This window comes from Mesoplodon mirus (genome assembly GCF_964341445.2).
Source record: "Mesoplodon mirus genome assembly, chromosome: 10".
In the NCBI taxonomy this organism is placed as follows: Eukaryota; Metazoa; Chordata; class Mammalia; order Artiodactyla; family Ziphiidae; genus Mesoplodon; species Mesoplodon mirus.
The window spans coordinates 52,367,635-52,391,818 of record NC_138986.1 but is presented as its reverse complement, the minus strand read 5'-3'; the positions used below and the strand labels follow the sequence as shown (position 1 = coordinate 52,391,818).

The 24,184-nt window shown below is 39.4% G+C and overlaps 1 protein-coding gene across 1 annotated transcript in view; it reads left to right on the top strand.

Moving 5' to 3' along the window:
• CRYBG1 (crystallin beta-gamma domain containing 1) overlaps window positions 1-24,184 on the top strand; it is a 59,968-nt gene that overhangs the window by 12,634 nt on the left and 23,150 nt on the right. Inside the window, exons 5-11 of the mRNA XM_082633934.1 lie at window positions 1,399-1,567; window positions 4,728-4,867; window positions 18,246-18,372; window positions 21,180-21,215; window positions 22,243-22,391; window positions 23,098-23,224; window positions 23,316-23,461. Of these exons, the coding sequence (XP_082490060.1) occupies window positions 1,399-1,567; window positions 4,728-4,867; window positions 18,246-18,372; window positions 21,180-21,215; window positions 22,243-22,391; window positions 23,098-23,224; window positions 23,316-23,461 (894 nt within the window). The remainder of the gene's footprint in view (window positions 1-1,398; window positions 1,568-4,727; window positions 4,868-18,245; window positions 18,373-21,179; window positions 21,216-22,242; window positions 22,392-23,097; window positions 23,225-23,315; window positions 23,462-24,184) is intronic.

Below are 24,184 nucleotides of genomic sequence, written 5' to 3'. Positions count from 1 at the left end.
CAGAAAAGTGCAGCAGTATAAGTTTCTTTTTCCCACATAATGTTGGTTTGGACTAATGAGCACCAGAGTCCATAATATACTTTTGGTTTTTGAATTTTCAATGAGGTTGATAAGAATTGCACTACTCATGTTGATAGGTCATAGTCATGTTGATAGAATTTTTTAAATTCTATAAGAAAAAACATCTTTGCTAACTTTTTTAATGACAGTTCAGTGAAGGACTAATCTAAATTTTATTTTCTAACTTTTTGACAGCAGATAGTTTTTATTAAGTAAAGAAACCGTGAAAGAATTATATTACCAGCTTAATTGCTTCGAGGAAATACACAGGAAATTGAATAAAGTAAAGCGGTTTTAAAAAAAATCACTTACCTGGCATAAATACTTATCTTTAGTACCTATTTATAAACTTGTTTAAAATAAAGAGTGTAGGACATTTATGGTTTACAAAATTATTAAGCTTTTCTTTACGTCTACATTTGATTAAAATGCAGCATCTTTCCTCTTAGGTTTTAGATATTTTAATATATTTTTCTGTATATTCAACATATTCATTAGAAAAATACAATTAGCTTTTGTTCTTAAATTTGAAAACTGAACGTTATAATTTTGTTTTTAATGAATAGTGATTCTTCAACTTCTGTTGACTTGTCTCTTAAGACCAGCACTGTCATATATTGTCATGAGGTTTTTCTTTAGTGTTTGGATGTTGTTGGGAAGAATACTTTAAAAATGCTTTCTGGGTCACTAAAGTTAAAGTATTACATAGTATATCTGAAAGTTGCTAAGAGAGTAGATCTTAAAAGTTCTCATCACTAGAAAAAAAATTGTAACTGTGAGGTGGTGGATGTTAACTAAACTTATTATGGTGATCATTTCGTAATATATACATAGATCAGATCATCATGTTGTACAGCTTAAACTAATACAATGTTATATGTCAATTAGATCTCAATAAAACTGGAAAAAATGCTTTCCATTAACATGCATGTAGTAGTCCTTTGTATCAATATATCCATTGATATGGTTTTAATATATAAGGTAAAATCCCTCAAGAGAAGTGTTTTTTACATACATAAAAAGAAAAAAATATGTCCATTTATCTGACATATTACTAAGTCTCCACCAACTGGCAATTCTGTGAAACTTTAGTAGCTCTATAATGTTCATACTGCTAGTCAAAAGTTCTCTAAAATCCTGATAAAATTCTTCAGTTATCAGAACTTAATTATGCCCACTGAAGTTTTAGTTTTAGGGAGAGTTTATGCTGTTTTAATTGCTAGAGAATTGGCCACTAATATATGGTATATATATATATGGCTATTGGCCAGAATATTTGCATATTCAAAATCTCTCTCACCAAGACTGGCTAATAGTTTTGCTATGTTTTATTCTTAGCTGGATTTTGTATGAGAAACCAAATTTTGAAGGACACTCCATCCCCTTAGAAGAGGGAGAATTGGAACTGTCTGGTCCCTGGGGTATAGAAGATAGTTTGGAAAGAAACGATGACGAGGCGGAGTCGGCTAAGCCTGTGGTGATTGGTTCAATCAGACTTGTGGTCCAGGTAGGTAAAATCAGTAAGGTTTTAATAAAGGCAAACTGGATTTCATCCATTCTTTCAGCAGATACCTATTGAATGCTGGGTATAGTTCTTTTGAGAGAGAGTTTCATTTTATGATAAAAGTGGGACAAATATGTGGTGTTTTATGGATGTATTTTCTGCATTTTAAACATTTGTACATGTTAAATGAATTAGAACTAAGAAACATTCTAATTGGTTAGTCATCTTTTTCACAATAAATCCTGAAGGTAAATTTCTCATTCCGGCCCCCCATTCCCATCTGCAATTTATTATTTACTTAATAACTTAGTTTTGATGAGTTCCGTATGAACAGATTTTTCTTTTTTAAAAAATGAATTTATTTATTTATTTTTGGCTACGTTGGGTCTTCATTGCTGCGTGCAGGCTTTCTCTAGTTGCAGAGAGCGGGAGCTACTCTTCATTGCGGTGCACGGGCTTCTCATCGCGGTGGCTTCTCATGTTGCGGAGCACGGGCTCTAGGTGCGCAGGCTTCAGTAGTTGTGGCACGTGGGTACAGTAGTTGTGGCTTGTGGGCTCTAGAGCACAGGCTCAATAGTTGTGGTGCACGGGCTTAGTTGTTCCGCGGCATGTGGGATCTTCCCGGGTTCCCTGCATTGGCAGGTGGATTCTTAACCACTGTGCCACCAGGGAAGTCCTGAACAGATTTTTCTTTTCTTTTCTTTTTTTTAAAAAAATGTATTTATTATTTATTTATTTTTGGCTGCGTTCAGTCTTCGTTGCTGTGTGCGGGCTTTCTTTTTTTTTTTTTTTTTTTTTTTTTTTTTTCTGTACGCGGGCTTCTCACTGCTGCGGCCCCTCCCGCCGCGGAGCACAGGCTCTGGACACACAGGCTCCGCGGCCACGGCTCGCGGGCCCAGCCGCCCCGCAGCATGTGGGATCCTCCGGGATCGGGGCACGAACCCGTGTCCCCCGCATCAGCAGGCGGACTCTCAACCACTGCGCCACCAGGGAAGCCCCGGGCTTTCTTTTTTTAGTTGAGGCGAGCGGGGGGCTACTCTTCGTTGTGGTGTGCAGGCCTCTCATTGAGGTGGCTTCTCTTGTTGAGGAGCACGGGCCAGATTTTTCTTTTACTTAGTTTTTTGGTTGCTGTGCGAGTTCTTATTACCTTGAGTGGCTTACAGGAGTTCTGTTTTGGAAAAATAAATAATCCAAAGATAATTCAGTTGATCAACTCTGGCATTTCATGTGGGTTTTTAGAAAAATAGGTATTTAAGGCCACTTTATGGATTGGGTAAAAATTTCTTGGTCCCTTATTCGTTGTTGAGGAACTTGTATCAGTTCTTCATGGTTCTTGGGATCTGATGATTCTTTACCTTTAAAAATGTAAAAGGTATCTTCCAAGTGAAAAAACTCCATTTGTGTACTAGACATGGGTGTTGGGGTACAATAGGGAAAAAAGCCATGTTCCAAAATGAGAATGAATAAGAATGACTAACAGCTTTTGGCGGAGGAAAAAGTCACCTGTTTCCTGGGTCAACATTTCTGAGTGACTTAGATGGTAATATTGGTATTCTAAACGATTTGTCTCTTACTAGTTTTAAGTACATAATGTGATGAACCTTATGTAAGACACGAGAAACACCATTTTAAAATGTCATAGTGGGATAATTTACCTGCATTTTTTATTTATTACTCAAATAGTATTGGTAATAAAACAATATTTTAAACTATCATCCAAAATCCCATCTCTCATGAAGTGTCCTCCCTTCATTTTTCTGAATTCTCTACTCTTTCTTGGCCATATTATAATCTGCTTTTTCTATAGTTGCAATCATAATACAGGTACAGTGTTGTTTTCCTTTAAAACTGTGATTCTCAATCCTTTTTTTCTCTCTCCATACCACTTTCCTGAAGGTTACACTCCCGTTTGTAACATCTCTCAATGATTTGCAACTTGGGGAGATATTAGGATCTGGTGGGGTGGGGATTTAGGGATCCAGGAAGGTGGGCTAAGGAAAATGAAGCACATTGGTAAAGAGGCCTTCTGTTTCCCCTGATAATAGCAGACCTAAGGTGAATTAATGCTTTTCATGTTATTACATGGTTTGGGGTTTAACTGAGCATCATATTCCATTGATACGATGCGCTATCATTTATTTTACCTTTCTTCTTACTGTGGGACTTAGGGAAAAACTTACCTTAAATAATACTGCATGAACATTTTTGTGCATTTAATAATGTATACATTTTCTGATTTATTTCCTTGGGGTAAGTTTTTCTGAATGGTATCATGTTAAAGAGAAGGAATACTTTTATGGCTCCTAATGTGTGATGAACTGTAACTTTTTACAGATTGTGTTTATGGTTTCTTGACACATAAACATACATCACAACGTTTATTCAAGGGAGTCACCTTTTCAGTTCACTAGATTTGTTCCTTTTGTTAATGTTTGAAAGAGCTGCCCCTAAACTGACCCAAGTGTTAACCATTTTTTCTGTACCTCAGTTCACCTTGCTGTGTAACACAGAAGAGGTTCAAAAAACATTCGATCAGGGCTCAGGCACTCAGCCAAGAGAGGCCTTTTGTAGAGTGTTTGATGGACATGCAGTGCATGGAATAGTGACTAAAGTGTAGAGATTTAAGTCACCATAAACGTGTGCCTTTGCCTTTATGACTTAGACCAAGCCGACATCATAGTCAAGGAGAGTTACTGCAGGGGGCTTATGGGCACAAAAGAGCTGAGGAAGATTCCAAGTGCAACCACTCTATAAACCAGTATCCCTGGACATGGACGGTCACAGGAGAGCAAAGGAACTAAAACTCACGTTACCAAGGAAAGCGAAGCAGTTTTTTTTTTTTTTTTTTTTTTTCTGTGAGGATGAGAGAAATAACTATGCTCCAAAACTCTGAAATACATTTCTGGTGCTCTTTGCTTGAATGTAACACTGAGATATATGACTAAACCAATGTGTCTGCCCCGAAGGATCATATATTATTAGGTCATGGGTGAAAACAGGAAAGGGATAAAGTGGCAGGTGATCTGTGCGATCTGTGTGTATATTTAAAGCTTCTTATAATTATTTGAAAAGAAGAATAATGAGCTTACTGTAGAGTTTAATACATGGTGTACTATTATACATGTATACGTGTATTCATTTTCTTTTTTTTTTTTTTTTTTAGGATTACAGAGTTAGTCAGATTGACTTATTTACTGAACCAGAAGGGTTAGGACTTCTAAATTCCTACTTTGATGATACTGAAGAAATGCAGGGGTTTGGTATGATGCAGAAGACTTGTTCCATTAAAGTACATTGGGGCACGTGAGTATTTTATTTCCAATATAATTTTGATGAAGCCCTTTTTTGAGTGTAAAAAGAGGACTTAAGATACTCTGTCTCTGATTTGTTGTCCTGTTAAGTAATTATTATTGACTACAAGGTTTTATTATTTTTTTGATAAGGCACATAAAAATCTGATATTTTTGGTTACTCTGTTACCTATGTTCTTATGATTCAGCTCTCTTACAAACAATGATGATTTCTTGGAGGAAGTGCAGGGAGAAAACTGCATTTTTAAAAAAATTTATTTATTTTTGGCTGCATTGGGTCTTCGTTGCTGCACATGGGTTTTCTCTAGTTGCTGCGAGTAGGGGCTACTCTTTGTTGTGGTGTGCAGGCTTCTCACTGTGGTGGCTTCTCTTGTTACGGAGCACGGGCTCTAGGCGCGCGGGCTTCAGTAGTTGTGGCACTCGGGCTCAGTAGTTGTGTCTCATGGGCTCTAGAGCGCAGGCTCAGTGGTTGTGATGCACAGGCTCAGTTGCTCCGTGGCATGTGGGATCTTCCTGGACCAGGGATCAAACCCGTGTCCCCTGCATTGGCAGGCGGATTCTTAACCACTGCACCACCAGGGAAATCTGAAAACCGCATTTTTAATGTGGGAATTTCCTTTTTGCAAAGGAACCTGATTCATTCAAAGCTGAGTTGCAGATTATACCTTCAGGGTAATTCAAAGGAGGTAATTAAAGCATGTGTGCCCCTGATGTTTCAGGTGGGATGGAGGCCAACATGCATGCTACTTCCTTTAACATTTTCACACAATGCTTTCCAAAGCCCCTAGAATGTTGGTTTCAAAAATCACAGGAAATTGCAATGGTATTTTGAAGGAAATGGGAATATCTCAGAGGAGAAATTAGGCTAGAAAGTGCAGGCTGCAGAACTGAAGCTTGTGGCTTCTGCAGTGGAGCGCACAGCCCAGGGCATGTGACAGACATCCACTGAGATGCAGGAAAAAACACTAAAGCTTCTTTATATATTATTTAAAATCTTCTCTTCAAATTTTATCTTCGTGTGTGTTTTCTAATGAATTCATAATATATTCCAGTGGTTATATATGTAATTTATAAATATTTATATATTCAGAGACTGCTCAAGAGATTTTATTAATGGAATATGCATAAGATAATACATATGTAATGAGTCCGAAGGTAAATACTACAAGAAACATAAATTATGGAGAGGGACAGTGGAAGTGCTACTTTTAGAGAGTGGTCGTGAAGCTCCCTGGTGACCTGTAAGCAGAGACCTGAGGAAATGAGGGAGTCAGCTGAGGGACATCTGAGGCAGGCGGAGCAGGGGAGTGTGCTAGGCAGGAAGCCCAGCATTTGCAAAGCCCTCCAGGGGATGTTTGGGCAACAGGTGGGAGTTCTGGCTGCAGTAGAGTGAGCTAGGGGGACCAGTGATGGGAGAGAGGCCTCGTGTCATGTCAGACCTTGAAGGACTTGGGAGGGATTTTAGATGGCTCCAAGTGACGTGAGAACTCACTGGAGGATTTTGATCTAACTTGTGTTTTAGGAGGATCACTCTAGCTGCTGTGTAAAAGTAGATTGTAAAGAGGTAAGAATGGAAGCAAAGAAACCAGTTAGGAGATCACTGCAGTTACACAGGCAAGAGGTTTTGGTGACTTGGCATGATAGTAGTGGTGAAAAATGGTCAGATTCTGGATACATTTTGAAGACAGAACCAACATGTGCTGACAGATTTTATATGGGGTGTGAGGGGCTGAGAAATGTCCAGGGTTAGGGACCCCAGCATTTACCGGAATGGAGAAAACTAGGAGGCAGAATGAAATCCAGGAGTTCAGTTTGTGAGGTTAAGTTGGAGATGCCGACTGCACATTCACGTAAGAGGTCAGGAAGGTGACTGGATGCATGACACAGGAATTTGGGGTTGGGGTGAGGCTGGAGATAAAATCAGGAGTTATCAGCACGGAGAGAGAATGTATCTAAACCCGATGCTAGACAAGATCTCAGAGAGAGTGAGTATAAAGAGCAGAAAGGGCATGTGAGCTTCGGGCACTTTTGTGTTTAGTGATTGGTAAGAAAAGGAGGAATCTAAACAAAAAATGTGTCTTCATCTCTTGCTGCCTTTTATTTTTTTCACATCAAAGAGATCTCTACATCTTTTTTCTCAAAGCATTTAATGTTGAGAAATATCACTTTCCTTAGAAGAATGAAATAGGCGTCTGCCATAATATTTTAATCTCCATGTCTGGCAGGTTTCATGACTCGGGCTTGGGCTATGTGGAAGCATAATGAGCTACACTTAAATAAAGTTTCTTACCTTGACCGTAAGTTTAACCTAGTTTTATAGGTGGTAGTTACAAACCAGTAATGTTTTACATGTTTTGATGGGCTTGCATGGCAGTAGACTTTTTTTTTTTTTTTTTCTGGTTCTTCATTTCCATTAGGATAATAGAAAGCTGCCTTGGATGTCAGCTCAAAGTTTGGGGTCATTGAACTTGGTCCTCTTGGGACCAGGTCAGTAGTACTTCTGCAGATCTCCAAGGAGAATCTCAGTGGGTTGGGGAATCAGCTGGTAACAGGTACCCGAGCTCACGTTCTTCTGTTGGTGCAGCAGAGTCTCCTGAACTGGTGTAAGAGAAGACTTTGCTGGGGTGGTGCAGGGGGCGCGGCACTTGTTTAGATTCCATTAGGAGATTTATGTCAGGGCCTTTTCATTCTGGATTAGGTTTTGCTACACATACACAAATTAAAGAGTATTGTCAGTTCCTTATTTGGGAAAGTGAGACATTTCTAACTCACTTTTCCTTTCCGATTCTGTTGCTTGTGATTTGTTTTTAAACCTTTGTTTAAAGCAGCTGGCTAATCCTAGTACCCATCCTTGTAGAGGTGAGGGTGCTTTTTTTTTTTTGAGTATATTTCTAATAAACAAAGCTAAGGAATTTTAGAACTTCAAAGGGAGCATTATGAGCATCTGTTCCAACACCATCATTTAACCAAGGAAGACAGATTTTGGTCACTTTCTCAAGTTGGATTAGTTGTTAGATTAGTTGTCAGCAGAACAGGTACTGGAATGCAGGTGTTCTGAAGTCAAGGGACATTTTTTTTAATAGCCACATATTCTTTGATCAGTGCTGTTATGAAGTATTTGATATATAAGAATATATGTATATGACGAAGCCTAGTAGTCATGCCCCCCACGTGCCCATAACCCAACTGAGGACCTCACCGTTACCAGTGCTGCCGCAGGTCCTGGCATAGCCTGCCTGCTCCCATCCCCCTGACTCCTCTACGTGTGTGACCCCTCTCTGAAATTTTGTGGTTTTCTCATTCCCTTATTTTATAGTTTCATCCTATAGTATCTGTCCCTGCACTGTTTTAGTTGTGCTTGCTTTTGAACTTTATAAAAAAGTTATCAAACTTCCGTGTGGCTTGTTCCTTTTTCTTTACGTTGTTTCTAAGATTACCCATATTGATGAGTATATCTGTACTTACTCTTTTTGTTTGTTTGTTTTAAATTTATTTTTTGGCTGCATCGGGTCTTTTTTTTTTTTTTAAATAGGGCTCTATTCACAGGAGTCTTAGCCTCTAGAAATGTCTTACCTTGAAAGCAAGCTATAAAGAATTGATCTTTTCTTTAGAATTGTTTAAAAGTTTTATATGTTACATAACCACATGTAAAAATTATGACTAATGAATTCAGTCAAACTCCAAATATTAATCCTCTGGAAGTAGCTTTTAGGTTAAGATTTTAAGTGTGGCTCAATGTTGTACCTTCAGTTGACTTGTCATCTATTGAAAGAAGGCCCACTTGGATAGGAGCCCCATCTTCCTCTCTGCTTGACCCAGGTGGGCCTGTGCTCATACATATCCCTACTTGTAGGCATGACCTTTTCTTTGATTTCAGCTCTCTGATGGGTTCAAGAAATTTTGTAATCTTCTACTTGATCCAGCTTTTTCTTCTCGTTAGGATAACACTCTTCGCAGCTTTCTCCATCTTAAGTGGAAACTAGCAGTCCCCACTGTGATGATTTTTTAAAATTAATTAATTTATTTATTTATTTATACAGCAGGTTCTTATTAGTCATCCATTCTACACACATCAGTGTATATGTGTCAATCCCAATCTCCCAATTCATCCCACCACCACCCACCACCACTTCCCTGCCTTGGTGTCCATACGTTTGTTCTCTACATCTGTGTCTCTATTTCTGCCCTGCAAACTGGTTCATCTGTACCATTTTTCTAGGTTCCACCTGTATGTGTTAATATACGATATTTGTTTTTCTCTTTCTGACTTACTTTACTCTGTGTGACAGTCTCATCCATCCACATACCTACAAGTGACCCAATTTCGTTCCTTCTTATGGCTGAGTAATACTCCTTTGTATATATGTACCACATCTTCTTTATCCATTCGTCTGTTGATGGGCATTTAGGTTGCTGCCATGTCCTGGCTATTGTAAATAGTGCTGCAGTGAACATTGAGGTGCATGTGTCTTTTTGAATTATGGTTTTCTCTGGGTATATGCCCAGTAGTGGGGTTGCTGGGTCATATGGTAATTCTATTTTTAGTTTTTCAAGGAACCTCCATACTGTTCTGCACAGTGGCTGTATCAATTTACATTCCCACCAACAGTGCAAGAGGGTTCCCTTTTCTCCACACCCTCTCCAGCATTTGTTGTTTGTAGATCTTCTGATGATGCCCATTCTAACTGGTGTGAAGTGATACTTCATTGTAGTTTTGATTTGTATTTCTCTAATGATTAGTGATGTTAAGCAGCTTTTCATGTGCTTCTTGGCCATCTGTATGTCCTCTTTGGAGAGATGTCTATTTAGTCTTCTGCCCATTTTTGGATTGGGTTGTTTGTTTTTTTAATATTGAACTGCATGAGCTGTTTATATATTTTGGATATTAATCCTTTGTCCGTTGATTCGTTTGCAAATATTTTCTCCCATTGTGAGGGTTGTCTTTTGGTCTTGTTTATGGTTTCCATTGCTGTACAAAAGCTTTGAAGTTTCATTAGGTCCCATTTGTTTATTTTTGTTTTTATTTCCATTACTCTAGGAAGTGGATCAAAAAAGATCTTGCTGTGATTTATGTCAAAGAGTGTTCTTCCTATGTTTTCCTCTAAGAGTTTTTGTGACGCGGGCCTCTCACCGTTTTGGCCTCTCCCGTTGCGGAGCACAGGCTCCGGACGCGCAGGCTCAGCGGCCATGGCTCACGGGCACAGCCACTCCGCGGCATGTGGGATCCTCCCAGACCGGGGCACGAACCCGTGTCCCCTGCATCGGCAGGCGGACTCTCAACCACTGCGCCACCAGGGAAGCCCCCTCTAAGAGTTTTATAGTGTCCAGTCTTACATTTAGGTCTCTAATCCATTTTGAATTTATTTTTGTGTATGGTGTTAGGGAGTGTTCTAATTTTATTCTTTTACATGTAGCTGTCCAGTTTTCCCAGCACCACTTATTGAAGAGACTGTCCTTTCTCCATGTATATCCTTGCCTCCTTTGTCATAGATTAGTTGACCATAGGTGCATGGGTTTATCTCTGGGCTTTCTATCTTGTTCCATTGATCTATATTTCTGTTTCTGTGCCAGTACCATATTGTCTTGATTACTGTAGCCTTGTAGTATAGTTTGAAGTCAGGGAGTCTGATTCCTCCAGCTCCTTTTTTTTCCCTGAAGACTGCTTTGGCTATTAGGGGTCTTTTTTGTCTCCATACAAATTGTAAGATTTTTTGTTCTCGTTCTGTAAAAACTGCCATTGGTATTTTGATACAGATTGCATCAAATCTGTAGATTGCTTTGGGTAGTATAGTCATCTTCACAGTATTGATTCTTCCAATCCAAGAACATAGTATATCTCTCAATCTGTTGGTATCATCTTTAATTTCTTTCATCAGTGTCTTATAGTTTTCTGCATACAGGTCTTTTGTCTCCCTAGGTAGGTTTATTCCTAGCTATTTTATTCTTTTTGTTGCAATGGTAAATGGGAGTGTTTGCTTAATTTCTTGTTCAGATTTTCCATCATTAGTGTATAGGAATGCAAGAGGTTTCTGTGCATTAATTTTGTATCCTGCAACTTTACCAAATTCATTGATTAGCTCTAGTAGTTTTCTGGTGGCATCTTTAGGATTCTCTATGTATAGTATCATGTCATCTGCAAACAGTGACGTTTTACTATTTCTTTTCCAATTTGTATTCCTTTTATTTCTTTTTCTTCTCTGATTGCTGTGGCTAGGACTTCCAAAACTATGTTGAATAATAGTGGTGAGAGTGGACATCCTTGTCTTGTTCCTGATCTTAGAGGAAATGCTTTCAGTTTTTCACCATTGAGAATGATGTTTGCTGTGGGTTTGTCATATATGGCCTTTATTATGTTGAGGTAGGTTCCCTCTCTGACCACTTTCTGAAGAGTTTTTATCATAAATGGGCGTTGAATTTTGTCAAAAGCTTCTTCTGCATCTATTGAGATGATCATATGGTTTTTATTCTTCAATTTGTTAATCTGGTGTATCACATTGATTGATTTGTGTATATTGAAGAATCCCTGCATCCCTGGGATAAATCCCACTTGATCATGGTGTATGATCCTTTTAATGTGTTGTTGGATTCTGTTTGCTAGTATTTTGTTGAGGATTTTTGCATGTATATTCATCAGTGATATTGGTCTGTAATTTTCTTTTTTTTGTAGTATCTCTGTCCGGTTTTGGTATCAGGGTGATGGTGGCCTCATAGAATGAGTTTGGGAGTGTTCCTTCCTCTGCAATTTTTTGGAAGAGTTTGAGAAGGATGGGTGTTAGCTCTTCTCTAAATGTTTGATAGAATTCACCTGTGAAGCCATCTGGTCCTGGACTTTTGTTTGTTGGAAGATTTTTAATCACAGTTTCAATTTCATTACTTGTGATTGGTTTGTTCATATTTTCTATTTCTTCGTGGTTCAGTCTTGGAAGGGTATACCTCTCTAAGAATTTGTCCATTTCTTCCAGGTCATCCATTTTATTGGCATAGAGTTGCTTGTAGTAGTCTCTTAGGATGCTTTGTATTTCTGCAGTGTCTGTTGTAACTTCCCCTTTTTCATTTCTAGTTTTATTGATTTGAGTCCTCTCCCTCTTTTTCTTGATGAGTCTGGCTAATGGTTTATCAATTTTGTTTCTCTTCTCAAAGAACCAGCTTTTATTTTTATTGATCCTTGCTATTGTTTTCTTTGTTTCTATTTCATTTATTTCTGCTCTGATCTTTATGATTTCTTTCCTTCTGCTAACTTTGGGTTTTGTTTGTTCTTCTTTCTCTAGTTCCTTTAGGTGTAAGGTTAGATTGTTTACTTGAGATTTTTCTTGTTTCTGGAGGTAGGCTTGTATAGCTATAAACTTCCCTCTTAGAACTGCTTTTGCTGCATCCCATAGGTTTTGGATTGTCATGTTTTCATTGTCATTTTTCTCTAGGTATTTTTTATTTCCTCTTTAATTTCTTCAGTGATCTCTTGGTTATTTAGTAACGTATTGTTTAGCCTCCATGTGTCTGTGTTCTTTACATTTTTTTCCCTGTAATTGATTTCTAATCTCATAGCATTGTGGTCAGAAAAGATGCTTGATAGGATTTCAATTTTCTTAAATTTACTGAGGCTTGATTTGTGACCCAAGATGTGATCTATCCTGAAGAATGTTCCTTGCACACTGGAGAAGTAAGTGTAATCTGCCGTTTTTGGATGGAATGTCCTATAAATATCAATTAAATCTATCTGGTTTATTGTGTCATTTAAAGCTTCTGTTTCCTTATTTATTTTCATTTTGGATGATCTGTCCATTGGTGTAAGTGAGGTATTAAAGTCCCCCAGTATTATTGTGTTACTGTCAGTTTCCTCTTTTACAGCTGTTAGCAGTTGCCTTATGTATTGAGGTGCTCCTATGTTGGGTGCATATATATTTATAATTGTTATATCTTCTTCTTGGATTGATCCCTTGATCATTATTTAGTGTCCTTCCTTGTCTCTTGTAACATTCTTTATTTTAAAGTCTACTTTGTCTGATATGAGAATTGCTACTCCAGCTTTCTTTTGAATTCCATTTGCATGGAATATCTTTTTCTTTCGCCTCACTTTCAGTCTGTATGTGTCCCTAGGTCTGAAGTGGGTCTCTTGTAGACAGCATATGTATGGGTCTTGTTTTTGTATCCATTCAGCAAGCCTGTGTCTTTTGGTTGGAACATTTATTCCATTCACGTTTAAGGTAATTATCAATATGTATGTTCCTATGACCATTTTCTGAACTGTTTTGGGTTTGTTTTTGTAGGTCCTTTTCTTCTCTTGTGTTTCCCACTTAGAAAAGTTCCTTTAGCATTTGTAGAGCTGGTTTGGTGGTGCTGAATTCTGTTAGCTTTTGCTTGTCTGTGAAGCTTTTGATTTCTCCATCGAATCTGAATGAGATCCTTGCTGAGTAGAGTAATCTTGGTTGTAGTTTATTCCCTTTTATCACTTTAAGTATATAATGCCACTCCCTTCTGTCTTGTAGAGTTTCTGCTGAGAAATCAGCTGTTAACCTTATGGGAGTTCCCTTGTATGTTATTTGTTGTTTTTCCCTTGCTACTTTCAATAATTTTTCTTGGTCTTTAATTTTTGCCAATTTGATTACTATGTGTCTTGGTGTGTTTCTCCTTGGGTTTATCCTATATGGGACTTGCTGTGCTTCCTGGACTTGGGTGGCTATTTTCTTTCCCATGTTAGGGAAGTTTTCGACTATAATCTCTGCAAATGTTTTCTCTGGTCCTTTCTCTCTCTCTTCTCCTTCTGGGACCCCTATAATGTGAATGTTGTTGCGTTTAATGTTGTCCCAGAGGTCTCTTAGTCTGTCTTCATTTCTTTTCATTCTTTTATCTTTATTCTGTTCAGCATCAGAATTCCACCATTCTGTGTTCCAGGTCACTTATCCGTTCTTCTGCCTCAGTTATTCTGCTATTGATTCCTTCTAGTGTATTTTTCATTTCAGTTATTGTATTATTCATCTCTGTTTGTTCATTCTTCTAGATCTTTGTTAAACATTTTTTGCATCTTCTCGATCTTTGCCTCCCTTCTTTTTCCGAGGTCCTGCATCATCTTCACTATCATTATTCTGAATTCTTTTTCTGGAAGGTTGCCTATCTCCACTTCATTTAGTTGTTTTCCTGGGGTTTTATCTAGTTCCTTCATCTGGTATATAGCCCTCTGCCTTTTCATCTTGTCTCTCTTTCTGTGAATGTGGTTTTTGTTCCACAGGCTGCAGGATTGTAGTTCTTGCTTCTGCTGTCTGCCCTCTGGTGGATGAGGCTATCTAAGAGGCTTGTGCAAGCTTCCTGATGGGAGGGACTGGTGGTGGGTAGAGCTGGCTGTTGCTCTGGTGGTCAGAGCTCAGTAAAACTTTAATCTGCTTATTTGCTGGTGGGTGGGGCTTGGTTCCCTCCCTGTTGGTTGTTTGCCCTGAGGTGACCCAACACTGGAGCCTACCCGGGCTCTTTGATGGGGCTAATGGTGGACACTGGAAGGGCTCATGCCAAGGAGTACTTCCCAGAACTTCTGCTGCTGGTGTCTTTGTCCCTTGGTGAGCCACAGGTGCCCCCCGCCTCTGCAGGAGACCCTCCAACACTACCAGGTAGGTCTGGTTTAGTCTCCTATGGGGTCACTGCTCCTTCCCCTGGGTCCCGATGCACATACTACTTTGTGTGTGCCCTCCAAGAGTGGAGTCTCTGTTTCCCCCAGTCCTGCCGAAGTCCTGCAATCAAATCCTGCTAGCCTCCGAAGTCTGATTTTCTAGGAATTCCTCCTCCCTTTTACGGACCCCCTGATTTGGAAGCCTGACATGGGGCTCAGAACCTTCACTCCAGTGGGTGGACTTCTGTGGTATAAGTGTTCCCCAGCCAGTTTGTGAGTCACCCACCCAGCAGTTATGGGATTTGATTTTATTGTGATTGTGCCCCTCCTACCGTCTCATTGTGGCTTCTCCTTTGTCTTTGGATGTGGAATATCTTTTTTGGTGAGTTCCAGTGTCTTCCTGTCGATGATTGTTCAGCAGTTAGTTGTGATTCTGGTGTTTTTGCAAGAGGGAGTGCGAGCACGTCCTTCTACTCGGCCATCTTGAACCAATCTCATGCGTTGGGTCTTTGTTGCTGCGTGCAGGCTTTCTCTGGTTGCCGTGAGTGGGGGCTACTCTTCCTTGCGGTGCGCGAGCTTCTCGTTGCGGTGGTTTCTCTTGTTGCGGAGCATGGGCTCTAGGCGTGCAGGCTCAGTAGTTGTGGCGTGTGGGCTTCAGTAATTGTGGCTTGTTGGCTCAGTAGTTATGACTTGTGGGCTCTAGAGTGCAGGCTCAGTAGTTGTGGCGCACGGGCCTAGTTGCTCTGCTGCATGTGGGATCTTCCAGGACCAGGGATCAAACCCGTGTCCCCTGCACTGGCAGGAGGATTCCTAACCACTGAGCCACCAGGGAAGTCCCAGCCACTGACTTTTTGAAGAATTTAGATCAGCTGCTTAGAGAATGTGCTACATTCTGGATTTTCTGAGTGTTTCCTCATGATATCATTTAACTCGTTCTTCTGTCACCTGAATTTTCTGTATAGAGGTGGTTGGGTCTGCAGGTATGATCAGATGCAGATTGAAGAGTTTTGACAAGGTTGCTACTTCCTATAGGTAGTGGTGTATATTCATGCTGTATCACAACTTGTGGTACATGCCAGCCTGCTTCTCATTAATGATCCCAAGTTTGATTGCTTGGTTAAATTGGTGCTTCCCACATCTCCCCATTGTAAAGGCACATTTCCCTGCTTGAGATTCAGAGCTCACCCACCTCTGAATAACCTCAAAGTTGGCACGTTCAGACTTAATCTTTTGAGTACCCCGCTGGTTTCTGTACGTAGCCAACATTCATGTGCAGCCTTGTCTGGAGAATAAGACTGAGAATCCAGCCGGAAATACTGTTTCTTTGTTTGTTTAAGAACAGTGAACAAGTAAGACCAATTTTTCTTGTCTGACTCAAAGGGTATTTCTGAAAGAGTAACTATGCAAATGTTTTTAATGAATGGATGGCCATTGTTATTAGTTCAACAATATTCATTTGTATGTATACTTCTGTTATTTTTTTTAAAAGTTCTTTGTAGTCATACTGTTTATTCATAATATAGGCAAAAGTTCATTACCTCAGTACATGGGAAAATAAAAGAATACCTTTAGAAACTGAAATGACACTGCCTGAAGGTAGTTTCCTCCTCTCTGGAGCGCCTCGTGAATAATGTATCTTGTTGGAATAGAATTTAGGGGAAAAGGATCACACTTTGTATATGAGTTTTCAAATTCCAAAGTCCACCGAACATTCATAAATGTCTGTCTGAGTTACCCAGGAGGCCCTTAGCACTCGCTCACTGAGGAGGGACCCTCAGAACAGCAGTCTTTTCAAGTGTGCCAGTTTATATGTTCAGTTTTTTGATAAATTACCCTTTACTCCAAATTACCTTCCTTCTATGAATGTTATTGTGACTAAACCATGTGCTTCAAGGAAAGTGAGATATTTAGTGTCAGATGAATACATACCCTCGGAACTCAAACTGTAGAAGGAAAGACTTAATGAAAGGGTACTTCAGTAAGCATCATGTCAGAATCTCAGAATCACTGGTTTATGAGCTGTCCATTGTGTTTATGAAAAATTCATCCTGTTGTGAAGAGTCAGACTTCAAGGCCCTTCGCTAGTTAGCCAAATACCACAATGTATGACAAGCTGCCATTATTTAGCTAGGGCATCAGTGTGCAGTGTGCAGTGTGCCTGTGAGAGCTTTGAGCTCCAAAAAAGGTGTAATGCATCCTTAACTGTCATGCTGTAAACAAAAGGAGGTTTAGAGGACCCCACTCTTAGCCTCTGCTTTCTTGTGGTTTAGGGATATTGCAAGTGATATTTAAAAGATGTCTCTTTTTTCCCTTAACTTGTTATTGAAGTATATATAACGTTTGTATTAAAAGGTACACAACAAATCATACATGTGTAAAACTGAGTGAATTTTCAAAGTGTAACCATCATTCAGATCAAGAAATAGTGCACAACCAGTGTCTTAGAAGCTCCCCCTTGTTCCTGCCTTCTCCTGGTTGTCCTTGTAACAATTATCCTGACTTCTAACCCTGTGCATTAGCTTTGATGCCGCACCCATACACCACACACAGCCTCTCAGCATTCGTGTGTGTGTGTTGACAATTCTTCAGTGGGATTTTGATTATAAAACTCTGTATAATTAGTCAAACGAAGTTAACTGATTTATCCAGGGGAACCTTTAACAAAAACCATCACCAAAAATATGCCCTTGGGCCAACATTGTGAACAAGAGAAACAAAGAGGGGAGAATCAGAACCATTTTGCTGGTAAAAGATTGCCTTTACAGCCATCCTCTTCCTGGTTCGGTATTCTGGGAAACTTGGTCACGTTACCCCAACTAGGATGCTTTAGCAAGACTAATAAAGAATTGTCGAGTGTAAGTGATCACCAAGAATTCCTTATTTGTTTACGAAGAGGAGGGTGAGTCTTCTGATTTCCTGACCACAGCAGAAGTGACAGCTGACAAGTCTGATAGAAGGGTGTGGTATTGAAAAGCCATAAAAATCACAGTCCAAGAACTCAACAAGCTTTGGGCCTGGGAACAAGCAGCCTTAGACTTTCAAAAGCCCCACAGACATCACTGTGCATTGAGTCATACTCACAGCGATGATCCTGAGTCATTGTGAAATTACGTTCAGTGCACTCTCTGGAAAGAGAAGCATTGCTGTCAAAGAATGATTGGGAGCTTGGCTTTGGAGTTAGCTAGGATCAGCCCTGCATTTGGTACTTGTAGCTGTGTGACCCTGGGCAATTCACTTAACCTCATCTATAAAATGGGGACAGTAGTATTTTTTCCCAATAGCATTGTTGTGAGGATTACGTAGAATTCTGAGTGGCATTCCTTGTAAGCTCTTTTGCTAGACGTTATTAATTTTTGACTGTGAAAAATGATTAGGTGGAACATCCTATTCTTTGGTTACAAAGGGGATGTAACCTTTTAAAACATTTGAGATCTCCTGGGTAGAGCCTCTCTAAACACATATAGTGCAAAAGATAACTACTTTTATTACTTGGAAGTAATAGAGACATTTACACTGTGAGGCAGTTCATAGTAGGAAGTAAAATAAGTGGACAAAGACAGCCAAGCCAAGGAGACTAGTAAAAGCTCAAGAAGAGGTGCATATAATGGCTTATTCCTCCTTGAGTTTAATGTTGCTGTATTACCTAAGTGTAACTGTACATCATCCAGATCCACATCCTGTCCTGTTCTGTTCCTCTCTCATTAGTGGGGTGCTGTGTCCCACTGACAGAAATGATGAATTGTCTCTATTTCTTCCTTCCTTGGTACTTATTTAGATGGCTGATTTACGAAGAGCCTGGATTTCAGGGTGTCCCTTTTATCCTGGAACCTGGTGAATACCCTGACTTATCCTTCTGGGATACAGAGGAGGCGTACATTGGATCCATGCGGCCTCTGAAAATGGTAAAGGTGGAAATCCAACAATGTGTTCTTAGAATCAGTCATTCTCTGCTTAACTTTGATAGTTCATGTGATGTGACTTTAAAGCAATAAAGCAGACTTTTTAAAAACAAATATGTAGAAGATGGGACCTATTGCTAGATAGAAATAATAGAAAGGTTAACTTGCTAGATGCTACAGATGAAAAAATGTGGATACGCCTATGGCCTTGGCCTTCAAGGTGTTCTCGGCCTTGCAGAGCCACTGATGTGTGTGCAAAGCTCAGCCCAGAGCAGAAATGAGAAAGTGAAGAATTAAACCTTTGGGGAAGAACAGGAGGACGGACAGATAAAGTCCAACTTGTAGGTGTTAGAAAAGAGAAGGGGGATAATTAGGAGAGCTTCACGATAATTCAAGAGGGTCTTGTAAACCACGCAGGATTAATTTAGATGGAGATGTCAGAGTACGCTGCATGATCCAGAGCGGAGCTGGGCCAGGATGGGGCTTGCTGCAGACCAGCCAGTTGTAGTGACAGGAGGCCAGGCGGGTGGCTGCTTTGGGGGCCCCTGGAGCTGGATGTCGGAATGAGTGTTTTTCTCCAAAGCTTTTGCCTTAGAAAGGGCCTGTGCTTCCTTCCCCTGTATTTTGCCTTGTTCTTTGTCTGTTTCATCTGCAAGACTCTAAGCCTTGGGAGGATCCAGGCTGCAGCTCAACCCATGTTGAGCTGCATTGTAGTAGGTGCTCACTAAAAACCTACCACATGAGTGAGGCTCCTGTTACAAACGTGTTCTTGAAATTCCACTTTGTGATTGTCTTCTGAGGCACTTTGAGACAAATTAGAAAGGCAGGAAGATAATTTTTTTATCTTAATTTTACCCCTCCTGCCAAAGCTTGTAGTTTAATTACCTAGATGTCTGCTGGTCTTCATGCAAATAATGTTGGGCTTTTTTCTAAAGTTAAATCCATTTTCAAAGAACAAAGTTTTGTTAGTTTTATGAATGTATGAAAGAATCGCCTCAGGTTTTGAAGGCAGGTTTTTTTAATACATCTTTATTGGAGTATAATTGCTTCACAATGTTGTTAGTTTCTGCCATACAACAAAATGAATCAGCTGTATGCACACACATATCCCCATATCCCCTCCCCCTTGCATCTCCCTCCCACCCTCCCCATCCCTCCCCTCTAGGTGGTCACAAAGCACCGAGCTGATCTCCCCGTGCTATGCAGCAGCTTCCCACCAGCCATCCATTTTACATTTGGTAGTGTATATGTATGGCAGTGCTACTCTCTAAGTTGGTCCCAGCTTACCCTTCCCCACTGTGTCCTCAAGTCCATTCTCAATGTCTGCATCTTTATTCCTGCCCTACCACTAGGTTCATCAGTACCATTTTTCTAGATTCCATATATATGCGTTAGCATACGGTATTTGTTTTTCTCTTTCTGACTTACTTCACTCTGTAGGTCCATCCACCTCACTACAAATAACTCAGTTTCGTTCCTTTTTATGGCTGAGTAATATTCCATTGTACATATGTGCCACATCTTTTTTATCCATTTGTTTGTCAACGGACATTTAGGTTGTTTAAATGTCCTGGCTATTGTAAATAGTGCTGCAGTGAACATTTGTGGTACATGTATCTTTTTTTTTTTTTACATAAGTAAATTTTATTTTTTTTGTACAGCAGGTTCTTATTAGTTATCTATTTTATACAAATTAGTGTATATATGTCAATCCCAATCTCCCAGTTCATCCCACCACCACCACCACCCCATACTACATGTATCTTTCTGAGTTATGGTTTTCTCAGGGTACATGCCCAGTAGTGGGTTGAAGGCAGTTTTTAATGATAAGCAGCAGAACTGTGAAGTTCACAGCATTCAAGAAGGATTACTTTTGAAAAGCGTACTTACTTGGCTGTATGAGCCCTGGTTTGTTGATAAAATCAGCCACATTCCTTTATAATTACAGTTCATTTGCTGTATTTGAGCATCTTTGGCTGTACTTTTTTTTAAGGCTTTTAAACAGAGGTGAAAAATATCCTTCTTACTTTCCCATTGCTGATTTTAACTTTTACCCTATTTAATATTTGTATGAGATACCTCTTCTATGGTTTATTTTTAGTGAGATTTTTGGATTAAAAAAACATTTTTATTACAAAAATATAGCAACCCCCATAGACCCATCCTTCGGGATGTTTTAAATTTATCTAACAGTTTGCCTGGTTATTTCAAAAGTCCTTCAGATCATATTGTGAACTTGAGGGAACTTCAACAGTTTTGTAAGCCAGCAGTTGCAAAATCAAATGCCTCCGGGGCCAGGCAGCAAATAGGCGTGAGTAGGCTGGCAGGGAGTTGAACTGCGGAAGAGGTGGAGACAGGCGGAGACAGGCAAACCCCAGCCTGTATCCTGGCTGGAGGGTGAGCCCAATTAATAAGCGCAGAAAGTGAAGGTTGCTGCCTGTGAGAATTTGGGTCCAGAGATATCAGATTTTAGGACTGCTTTTTAAGGTAAGTGAGAAATATGCATTTTTTTTAGAAGTTTACTGAGTTAAAACAAACAAAAAAAACCCCTAACACTCATTTGGTTAAAAAGCACAGCTACTGTACAGATTCAGCTTATAGACCGCCTCTGTGAGACTCTGCTTTAGACAGTCTTCCTCATATCTTCCCTGCATTTTTGGTAATTTTAGAACTGTCTCAACATTGATTAAACAAACAGCAATGTGGTTGCTCTGCAGTTCCAAGGCTTACCGCAGACTGCTGTGGGTAATAGGAAATGGTAATGTAACAGTGACAAACCACTTTTCTTATTATGTTATTTTTCTTTTCAGGGTGGCCGTAAAGTTGAATTCCCTATAGATCCAAAGGTAATCTATATATTTAAAAAATTTTATTCCCGTTTCATCTCCACGAAGGTAATACTTGTGTGATTTTACATATCAGCTTCCATAAAACATAACTGCAGCCCAAGGAAGCTGTGCAACTTACACGGCATCCTTCAGGCTGGAAGATGATGCTGACGGCACCAGTTGTCACTAACAGTTGCCTAGCCGTGGCTCAAAGCGTTCGCTGTTGTATTAAGTTTGTAGTTTGTGGTTGTATTTACTAACTGCAGGACCTGTTGCTACTTGCCAGTTAGCAAGGAAAAACCTCACTTTTCAAGACAAGTTCTCCCTACTCCCAAATGCTCTTTCTGTTAGTTCTACTTCACACATCTGTGACACATAGTTTGATCTATAGTTTGTTTCATTTTTAAAGCAACTTAGAATTCTTTGGTTCCTTTAGTTTAGCCTGAGCAAAATTCTAAATATCAGTTCTAGACATTGAACAAAAACCAATTATGCATAAACTGTCTTTTGAACCTTGACTTCAGGCTACACCACAGCAGAAAAAAAATTCTGATTTTTAAAATTACATTTCATGGGGCTTCCCTGGTGGCGCAGTGGTTAAGAATCCGCCTGCCAAGGCAGGGGACACAGGTTCGAGCCCTGGTCCGGGAAGATCCCACGTGCCACGGAGCAACTAAGCCCGTGTGCCACAACTACTGAGCCCGCATGCCACAACTACTGAAGCCCATGCACCTAGAGCCCATGCTCCACAACAAGAGAAGCCACTGCAGTGAGAAGCCTGCGCACCACAACAAAGAGTAGCCCCCACTTGCTGCAACTAAAGAAAGCCTGCGCACAGCCAACGAAGACCTAATGCAGCCAAAAATAAATGAATAAATTTATTTAAAAATTACAAGATACTGTTATTTAGTTAATTTAAAAAATAGGTTTAGAAAATTTTAATTTGTGTTCCACTACTTAGTGATACTAAGTGACTAATTTAATGTTTGGCTATTGAGATATTTAACTTTCAACAAATTACTAGCATATCTCATTTATATTATAGGTAGTTATTTATGAAAAGCCTTTCTTTGAAGGAAAATGTATGGAACTAGAAAAAGAGGTGTGTAATTGTATCATGGAAGGAGGTGAAACAACTGGAGATGAACATTTGCCCCTTACATCAGTGGGATCTATGAAAGTTCTGAGAGGCATGTAAGTAGACAGGAGTGACCTGTAAGGATTTCTTTTTATTCCCTTTAATAAAGTAAAAAAACATGTTCTCTCTCTCCCAAAGTTAGCATTCCAGATTGTATGGTAGAGTGAATTTCAAACATGTTTTCTTCAGCTAGCTGTGACCTGGATCTGACACAGCAGTTTGATGGGCTGGTTTGGGGTCAGTCAGCTGAGCAAGGCTGATAAATTGGCCCATCCAGATTGATCAAATCTACAATCTTGTTTATTAATATTATGCTCCAAACTATTGAACTGTTAGTTTGCTTTCTATTTTTTAGGATCATATTTTGCACTTTATAGATCTTAACATATTTCCTTTAGAATTGTACACTGAAAATGGCTTGTAAATAGCCCAAAATATACAATATTTTAATTACTATTGGAAGAAAGTTCATTCAGTTTTATTGGCTGAAGTTCTTTTGAGTCAGTTCTTAAACATACATGTTCAGACACACATGTACGCATGCACACTGACCCCACCATACTCCTTTTCGGAACGTTGGTGTATGCTTCTTAGGTTGATTTCTTGGGGCCATTCCGTTACTCTCTTAAATGCTAGGGAAGCATTCCAATAGTCATAATGCATGAGTCCATGTCTAGCTTTATAGCTATTTATATTTGTCATTGAAACTGATACTTTGACACTACTGAAAATTTCTACTCCTTCATGTTCTTTTTGTTGTAGTTGGGTTGCTTATGAGAAGCCTGGCTTTACTGGTCATCAGTATTTGCTTGAAGAAGGAGAATATAAGGACTGGAATGACTGGGGAGGCTACAGTGGAGAACTTCAGTCTTTACGACCTATATTAGGTGTAAGTTAAAGAAAAGCTAATGGCTAATGCTTGGGCGTTTTGGGATAATAAACGGCTCGCCTTTGAATTTTGAATTTTTTTTTCTCAATAGGATTTTTCAAATGCTCACATGATAATGTACAATGAAAAAAACTTTGGATCCAAAGGTTCCAGTATTGATGTATTAGGAATTGTTGCTAATTTAAAGGAGACTGGATACGGAGTGAAGACACAGTCTGTTAATGTACTGAGTGGAGTGTAAGTGCAATAACCCAATTGGGCTTTTAAATATGGGTTTCACTTTGGTTTGTGTTAAAGTAATGGAGTCTCTGACCCAGAGTAGCACTCAATAAGTACATATCTCAAATACTAAACATTAAGTCAGCCATTTAATACTTACTGCCCCTATATTTTAATAGCTGCTTTTAAAAATCTTTCTCATATAGTATTTTTTTATGTGTAATATAACATTGGAGCAGGCTTTTGAGTTTCATGATAGAAATCTGCAGATCCACTTCCCTTGCCATTCTTCATGGAAAGAACTCATGAATTTCTTATGATGGGAAACAAATAATAATAGTGATCTAACATTAGAAACCTGAGGTTGGGACAAAGTCCCATTTGATTTTCCTATGGTCCTACACCTGCTCCATTATATTTCCTCACTTTCATGTATAATGTACAGCAAAGTTAATTATATTAATCATATTCTAGATTATATCCCCAGTATTTATCTTATAACTGGAAGTTTGTACTTTTTGACCATCTTCATCTAACTCCCCCTCCCCCCCGACTCCCCACCTCTGGTAACCACAAATTTGATCTCTTTTTCTATGAGTTTGTTTGTTTTTTAAGTATAATGGGACTTTCAACAGCATGTTAGTTTGTGGTGTACAGCATAGTGATTCAATATTTCTAGGCATGTCAAAATGATCACCATGGTAAGTCTAGTTACCTTCTGTCACCATACAAAGATATAAC